Source organism: Silurus aristotelis (genome assembly GCF_946808225.1).
Source record: "Silurus aristotelis genome assembly, chromosome: 6".
Classification (NCBI taxonomy): Eukaryota; Metazoa; Chordata; class Actinopteri; order Siluriformes; family Siluridae; genus Silurus; species Silurus aristotelis.
Genome location: NC_139579.1, coordinates 28771384 through 28780414, shown reverse-complemented (window position 1 = coordinate 28780414; position 9031 = coordinate 28771384). Strand labels below are relative to the sequence as shown.

At 36.5% G+C, this 9031-nt stretch overlaps 1 protein-coding gene across 3 annotated transcripts in view; it reads right to left on the bottom strand.

Annotated features, from left to right (window-relative positions):
• Positions 1-1287: 1287 nt before the first annotated feature.
• Positions 1288-9031, bottom strand: part of htr1d (5-hydroxytryptamine (serotonin) receptor 1D, G protein-coupled) — a 48100-nt gene continuing 40356 nt past the window's right edge. For 2 of the 3 annotated variants that reach the window (XM_083544820.1, XM_083544819.1), the window contains one exon: positions 1288-2943. In XM_083544820.1, the coding sequence (XP_083400946.1) occupies positions 1415-2557 (1143 nt within the window). In that variant the 5' untranslated portion in view covers positions 2558-2943 and the 3' untranslated portion in view covers positions 1288-1414. Of the gene's footprint in view, positions 2951-9031 lie in introns of all 3 variants that reach the window. The other variant, XM_083544821.1, reaches the window with a different exon arrangement.

The window sequence follows — 9031 nt, the reverse complement described above, 5'->3', positions numbered from 1 at the left end:
GTATCAGTACCTTTGAACGGTTTACATTTGACATTGTACTTTTACTTTTTACACAAATATCTGTACTTTCTACTTTTTACATTTTCAAAACAGGCTTTTTGCTTTAGTTTTAATGCATTTGATCAATATTTTTCTTCGCACTGTGCTGTGTTTTCAGCCCATCAACCTATTTCTTGTCATTGCACGTCGTTTTCAATCTACCACTGGTTTATGATTTCCTGGCTCTCACACTACGTGGATGAGACAGAGGGAGTCAGTGATGTAAACATAACTGAGAACAGAGACATTCCTGATCATCATCAGCTTTTCTCTGCTTGTGTTCTATATGGTGGATGTTCAACCTGAATACATTCATTAGAGAACAAAATTAAAAATACTTTTGTATTAATATATTAATATGATGTGAGGTCCAGTTTCCAGCGTGACACTAAAACAGGCAGCAGTAAGGTTTTTATTTTTATTTTTTTGCTTAAGTGCAAGTCAAAGCCCAAACCTCTTTACTTTAACTTGAGTGGAAAAGTATAGTCAGTACTTCAACTTTTACAGGAGTCTTTTAAAACATGAGTATCTGTGCTACTGAAGTGAAAGATATGTGTAGTATTGCCATCTCCGGTAAGGGGTATGATTTAAAATGTAGTTAAGTACAATACTTCAAACGAAACATACTTAAGTAAAAGTAAAATTACTTATTTGAACTACTTTCAAATGTAGAAGTAAACAAAAAACTGCTCAATCAGAGTAACACGAGTAAATGTTACTTTTCACCACTGAGAAATGTCGAAAAATAAATGCAGTTTCCACTTCTTGAAATTTGTTCATTTATTTTATAAACTCAAAAGTCCCGGTTTGACTTAAATGCCCCTCATATATGTGTATGTACGCTGTGGGGATTGATCTGGCATATCATTTTATTCTAAAAATTGTTATTGGTAACAGGTATTTATTCAACTAATTGAAATACATGAATGCAACCTGTTATACCAAAATATAAATGACAACAAGACACAAAAATACTGTTTTAAAAATCGCAACTTTTATATTTCTTCCCTCAATAGACTACATGTATTTCATGTGTTGTGAATGAATGATTTCCAACATCTCATGAGTTCTCAAGTTTTGTCTGATATGCTCTCAGCATCTGTAATTGCTTATAGATACATGACAAATATTTTCTAAGGGGTTAAACAGGGACTTTAAGACATGCAGAATAAGTAAATATACGAGGTAACATCCACATTTTGGCAACTTTTTGTTTTTCTTTCTTTTTTTTCTTTTTTTTTTTACAAGCTTTCTCATGGTCATTTAGCTGTACAAAAATGCATCATGATCATGCATCATGAATCGTGAGGGTGGATTCTGTATTTCAATACAACAAAGTAAAAGAGCAAATGTTCTCTCATTATTCATGCTCTCTTCAGTAGCATCTTTTGAACTTGATCAGCTTGTGGAAGGCTTGCTTGAACTCGTCGTTGAAGGCCGTGTAGATCACAGGGTTGATCAGTGAGTTGAGATAGCCGAGCCAGGTGAAGAAGTCGAACAGCACTGGGTGGAACCAGCACTCCTTACAGATCGCCATGACCAGTGTTCCTACGAAGAAGGGCAGCCAGCATATGATAAAGGCTCCTAAGATGATGCCCAGAGTCTTTGTGGCTTTCTTTTCTCTTGCTGCGCACAATCGTTTTCGCTCTAGGACGCTATCTGCTAGCTTCACCTTGACACTGTTTGAGAAATTTGGAGACCCTCCTCCTCCACTATTTCCGGCTCCTAGGTGAAGACCCTCTTGGTTGGTTGAGGAGTTGAGCGAGCAGAGGGAGGAGCCGGCTGACGTTTGGATGAGTTGCGCCGTAGTGAATCGTTTTGCTCTTGATGCTGGGGTCTTGAAAATGCGACTGCGGGCAGCCACGTAGATTCGGCCGTAAAGGATGATGAGGAGGACGGTGGGCACGTAAAATGCGCCGAAAGTGGAGTAGATCGTGTAGGAGATCTGGTCAGTGTTGACCAGACATTCCGTCAACTCTTCCTGAGCCTTGGCTTGCCTCCAGAAAAGTGGAGGCATAGAGATGGAGATGGAGATGACCCATACAACTGCGATCATGAGCGCGGCCCGTCTAGTTGTCCGCCTCTTGGAGTACTCCAGTGCGTCCGTGATCGCCCAGTACCGGTCCAGCGCAATCACGCACAGGTGCAAGATGGACGCTGTGCAGAAGGTTATATCTGATGAAAGCCAGATGTCACAAACCACCTGCCCAAGGGTCCAGGTCTTACTCACGGTGTACAAGATGCTGATGGGCATGACCAGGATGGACACAAGCAGATCTGTCAGGGCCAAAGAGCCAATCAGGAAGTTAGCTGGTGTGTGCAACTTGCGTGTCAGGAAAATGGTGGCGATGACAAAAGCATTGGACAGCATCGTAGCCAATGTTACTATGACCAGAATAATCGACAGAGAGATTTGGAGGCCTAGTCGTGTCGTGTCGTCCCAGGGCTCAGAAGGGTCCAAACTGCTTGTGTTGTTAAACGGGAAAAGCTCAGCAGTTGTGTTGTATTTATCCATCATGCCTCTTTGTTGCTGTTCATAGCTACATCGTCAAGACAGATGCAAGGTTTGTGATAATGTAACAGTTATACGAGCCATTATAATAAGAGTTACCCTATAAATCTTGCTCAAGGTTTGTTCTTTTCACATATCACAGCTTTCTTGGTTAGGTCTCCATTAATGTCTAAAACTGAAGCTATGCCTTTATTCTCTTCTCCTTAACCCAATCCCTTGGTCTATGGGGATATGAAAAAACCTTCACTTTGCTCAAATAGATCTCTGGTGAAGTCTCTTCAGTGAATAAAAGCTACGACAAAGAAGAAGCAGAACTGTCAAAAGATTGTTGCTACTCCTAATGGAAGAAATGCCTCGTCTTGGATGGATTCAAACCACGTCATTATGAAGATCTGGGATCTAGAAAAGAGTGAGAGAAAAAAGACAGGAATAGATACCATAAATATTTGGTTCAGGACTTGAAGTCATGAACAAACAAAGCCCATTGTATGTCTCAAGCTAGTTTTTACTGTAAAGTGTGTTGCTGCGCAGAAGTAATGGCCGATTAGAAGCTCTATAATGAGGGGCTAATAAGGTAAACACTTAAAAGAAAAAATGCAAACAGCGTGCGTTATTGCTGTTTTCATGATCTGTCAGAGTAAACATTCGCAGACACGTGCAGAGACGCATTCGAATTCATCATTTGAGCATGTAATGACTGATGGAACACACACACGTACGCATGCACACACACACACACACACACACACACACACACACACACACACACACACACATAGCAGACTTGTTTTAGCTTTCCACCTATTAAAATTTTTTGATTAATTTTAGCTTCACTAAAACACAAAAACACATAAAAACTATAATGCTATATTAGCACCCGAATAGGTAACTCTGCTAATGCTAACACTATGAATCCTTCAGAAATTACATGAGGGGTCAATCATTTAAAATGCATCTTTGGTTTCTAAAGCATTTCTGTAATCAAGATAAGACGATTTCCAAATGGATGATTTCCAAAAAATGCCTGCGTCAATGGTAGACAAATGATACATTTCTTAGCTAGCCTAACCTGTGCTTCTCATGTTATTGAGCTGCCTAGAAGTCAAATTAACTAGACCAAGAAACCAAAACTAGCTTGATAATTGCCTTTGGTTCAATCTAATAAATCATGTATCTCCAAAACATAAATGTCAAGATATCTTTGTTTAGTTTAAATTTTTGATAAAAGCTATTTTGTCTTCTCACATGACATAAATAATTTTCACAGTAAGAGGTGTATGACAGTTTCAGGTTTGTATTTCTCTGTACTGTACACAGTTTAATTTCTATTTCTGCATTAATATGCATATGCAAATAAAAAAAAGTGATATAGAAATCAGTCATAAGCAAAAACTCATGAATTTATTCAGTAGTTTCTACTGATGGCTAGAATGTATATTTGGTTAATGCTTGTAATCTAGCAAGTAGCTTGACTCGGGAAGCAGTAGAGCATGCTACGAGTAAAGTGCATTATGCATTCATTTACATATCTCAAAACACTGATTAATGATTCTATTGAACGAGTCTGCTGGGTAACCGGGAAAAAACGTTATAGCTTGTAGACAGTCTGACTACATTACCCTAGGAACAACAGTAGATTTTAGATACAGAATCTGTGATTTCTTTTTTTTTTCTGTGAAGTGGGATAGCAAAGTTAAACTGAAGCAATGAGGAAAATGGGCAAGAGTCGAAACCAGGAAGTGGAAAAAAACTGAACAAGGCTATAGCAATCGCCTTAGCCTATGGTGATAAGAGGCAATACAAAGGAAAATAGTCAAGAACTAACATGAAACAGGTGAACACAATCAGACAACAGACAACGATTCTTTTGTATCTTTCGATGATAATAGCAATACGGAACATTTTTTTAAATATTCAAATTTTCGTCTCCCATTGTAATTTTCTTATGGTACATTTGAAAGCTGCCAGGTTGTACGCATCTGTGAGATGCTTTAGTCTTGCCAGTGGTTGACAGAGTTTGGTTGTCTCAGTGTTAGAGTGTGTATTTTGTATTTTTTTTTCTGTGTTTTTGGCGTTTCACAATTTTTAGCTCTTCTCTTTCTCCTTTTTATCAAAGTAACAGGACACTGAAACAGAGCGTGTCCAGCTTCGTCCTCCACTCATGGGCCCGTTGCCATGTACACTGATACTATATATATAGTACAGACCAAAAGTTTGGACACAAGCTCATTCAAAAAGTTTTCTTTATTTTCATGACTATGAAAATTGTAGATTCACACTGAAGGCATCAAAACTATGAATTAACACATGTGGAATTATATATGGAATTATATACATAACACAAAAGTGTGAAACAACTGAAAAATGTCATATTGTAGGTTCTTCAAAGTAGCCACCTTTTGCTTAGATTACTGCTTTGCACACTCTTGGCATTCTCTCGATGCCTACTTTGAAGAACCTACAATATTTTCAGTTCACTTTTTTGTTATGTATATAATTCCACATGTGTTAATTCATAGTTTTGATGCCTTCAGTGTGACTCTACAATTTTCATAGTCATGAAAATAAAGAAAACTCTTTGAATGAGCAGGTGTGTCCAAACATTTGGTCTGTACTATATATATATATATATATATATATATATATACACACACACACACATTTATGCCATTTGGCAGAAACCCTAATCCAGAGCCACTTGCAAACAGTTACGGTTCCAATCACGAGTCTAAGAAACCTTGAGTTACAGCTTCCAGAATATATAAACTTAGTGTACCTGCTCAACAGCTTCTGCACAATTTTACTGCCCAGAGCCTTTATATTTATTTGTTTTACATATATTTACATATTTATGTGCACTCGTCTGTTTGCACAATGCTGGTTTATGCACTTAAGTAGATGCAAAACTGCATTTCTCTGTCCCTGTGGGTCTCTGCGCCACCATGCAGGCAACATTCCCCTCATCAAATTCACAAGTCTCAAAATTAAGATTGCAGCTGCCAAACTGTCACTTTACACACATTATCCTAATTCAATTGCCAACTTAATGTAGGATTTTATGGTAGAGGAAATTGTGTTTATTAATAAGTCTGTAAATGTCAATTTGTCTCTTCACCTCCCTCTCTCTCTCCCCTTCTCTCTTTTTTTCTCCCACAAATACAAAGCATTCAAATATAAAAATAAAACAAAAATGTATCAGTAACAATAAATGACAATGTAATTTATAGCACTAGATAGATACATAGATAGATCCAAATTTATTTTTATTGTATAGTAAAGGCACACGGCAATGAAATTCACAGTTTATTCTCATTCACGAATGCACTCCTGCCACCTGTTCCGCATCACACCGTGCCCTGGGTAATGTGTGCAGTGTTGTAAGTACGTGTATGTGTGTATATGTGTGTGTGTGTGTGTGTGTGTGTGTGTGTGGTTGTGGCAAGCTCAAATATAGAGGGTTTGATAGAGACAGCCCCTCTTGCTCTATATGGATAATATTCCTATATTATGAGGCTGGCTGCCTTTACAAAAAAGAATATAGCGATGCATTATTAACACTATTTAGGGAACCAGGTTAGGTTTGACGCATATCGCTATCGGTATCAATTTTACAACATACTGATTAATCAGCAATTAATATAAATCTGATAGACTAGAATGATAAATATTCAGTCATTTAAGACCATGCCTAGCTCTGAGGACCACCTTCCTATTTGGGACTGTCAAACAGAGGCCACACCTCTTACACTATAGGTAATGGGTACAGAGGACACACCTTTACAAATAAAGGTAAAGGGTACAGAGACCACACCTCCTTTACTAAAAATAATGGCTACAGAAGCCACATTTCTTTCACTAGAAATAATGGCTACAGAAGCCACATCCCTTTCACTAGAAGTAATCGCTACAGAGGCCATGCCTCGCCAACTAAAAGTAGCTAGTACTGAGGCCACACCACTACAATGAAAGTAATGGGTAGAGGTCACACCTCTTTTCCTAGAAGTAAAGGTTACAGAATTCACACTTCTATTACTAGAAGTAATGGGTTCAAAAGCCACACCTCTTTCAATATAAAGAAAAGAGATAGGTGCTGCACAGTGCCAAAGAATTCAACTTTAAATAGCATCACTAATTGATGTTTATATTAAAAATAAGCTTCATATGCTGCATATGAAGCTTATTTTTAATATAAACATCAATTAGTGATTGATGGACTTTACATGCTGTTTGGAATTGGAAAAAAAAAAGGGAAAACAGCTGTGGTGAACAATCCTTAATGAATCCCAGATGTATACTAGCTTTTGAAAGTTAGTAAAGCTTCCTCCTTCTGTTTGATTAGCTCTCTTTCGAAACAGAAACAAATCAGTTAGATTGTTTCTGTTTAGATTTTTTAGACTGAAAACTCTAGTCATTAAATTGGTGCAGTGCAGCATGGCGAGATGCTGAAGGTAAGAAAGTGGCGTGTGGTTTTATTTTTATGTGCTACATTCGGAAGTTAAGCCCCTATAATGACAAAGCTTTTGCTTTCATCTACATGACAATTCACATTTCATGTACAATGCATGACAGTTACAGTAAAAAAATGTTCAATGCATATAGTATATCTAGTTTTCCAAAATATATTGTTTTGTGGCTTTTTGTGTGACGTTGCCAGTAATTGTTATTTTGAATTAGACAAAGTTCTCCTCAAATGGCAGCTTCAGTAAAATATCAGATAGAGGATAAACTCTTTTCAGTGCCTCATGATCTACAGAAAAACAAATAGAACCAGTTGCATCCAATCCAACCCAATTAAATTCAACCAAATGCAAACACAATAAAATTCAATCAAATCAAAATTCTAACAAATCCAATAAAATTCAACCAAATTCAATTATAGACAATTAAATTCAACCAAATCAAAATTCAACCAAATCCATTTTAACATGATTCAATTCAAACAAATCCAATCAAACAGAATTATATTAATTTAAATCTGATCAGACCCAATTCAATTAAACCAAATCCCATCAAACCCTATTTAATTCAACCAAATCCAATAAAAGCAGATTATATTCAACCAAATTCAATCAAACCTAATTGAATTAAACCAAATCCATTTAAACAATATTAAATTCAACCAAATCCAATTTAACCTGGATAAATTCAGCAAAATTCTATCAAACTCAATTAAATTCAACCATATCCAATCAAGCAGAATTAAATTCAACCAAATACAATCAGACCCAATTGAATTTACCCGAGGCTAATCAAACCTGTTTAAATTCATCCAAATCCAATCAGATTCATCCAGATCCAATCAGACCCAATAAAATTAAACCCAATTTCAATTAAACAAAATTCAATCAAACCTTATTAAATTCGACCAAATCCAAACAAACCTAATCTAATTTAACATAAAATTAATTAAGGCCAATTAAATTCAACCAGATTCAAAAATAACAAGCAGCCATTTTTACTTGCCTATAGATGATATTGACTGAGTGAGCGCTGCTGTGCAGCAACTAAAATGAATGGCTGTTTGTTGGCATTTTAATTTCCAAAACAGCTTTATCCAGGAAAATCTAATCTCACTTTGAAATACATTAAATGTATTTACAAAATAACCAAATCACACTGGCAAAGATTAGACATCAACTGTCGACTGCTTTAATTCATGTGTTATATAACAGCAATTGAGAGTAGAAACGTTAACCAGTAATAACCAGAAATATTGTGCACTTTACGAGCGACTGAAGTGCTTTAAAATGCAGAAGCACAAAGCTAATAAACACATTATAAAAAAAAGTTTTCAGTAAAGTTTTCTAATATACAATAAACTTTTATAATATGTGCAGTGACGCATGTCTTACTAGAAAATGGGATTAAACTGAACTCTATACCAGAACCGAGTTGAATTTATTCCTGGAAATCCAATCCCAAAGTTTTTTCCTGTTATTTATTTTTTATTATTATTTTAAATTCAATCAGCTCACTTTTAATCTTCATCCGAGTTTCTGACGCAAATCAAAGCTGTATGGAGTTTTGATGCATAATCTTTAAAGCCACAGGGAATTTATATAAATCTGTTTTCATTCAATTCAATAACCTGCTGCATTATCACTGATTATTGAAGGTATTAGCTTTAAGTGATCGCTGTTGTGACAGTAGTGTTGATTTCAACCTTTACAAAAACATTATATGGACAAAAGTATTGGGGCAACTGACTTTTCCAACATCTGTGGTTTTACCCAAACTGTTATCACAAAGTCTGAGGCACACAGTCTTTGGATGCAGTAGCATAAAAGTTTCCCTTCTCTTAAGCTAAGGGACCGAAACTTGTTCAAGCATGACAATGTTTCTGTTCACAAAACGAGTTCCATGAAAATACATAAGCTGTAAGTGCAAGATATTGAATGGCCTACTGTGGAGCTCTGACATCAACCCTAGTGAACACCTTTGGGGATGATGTGAATGCTGAATGCGCAGGCACACTCCAAA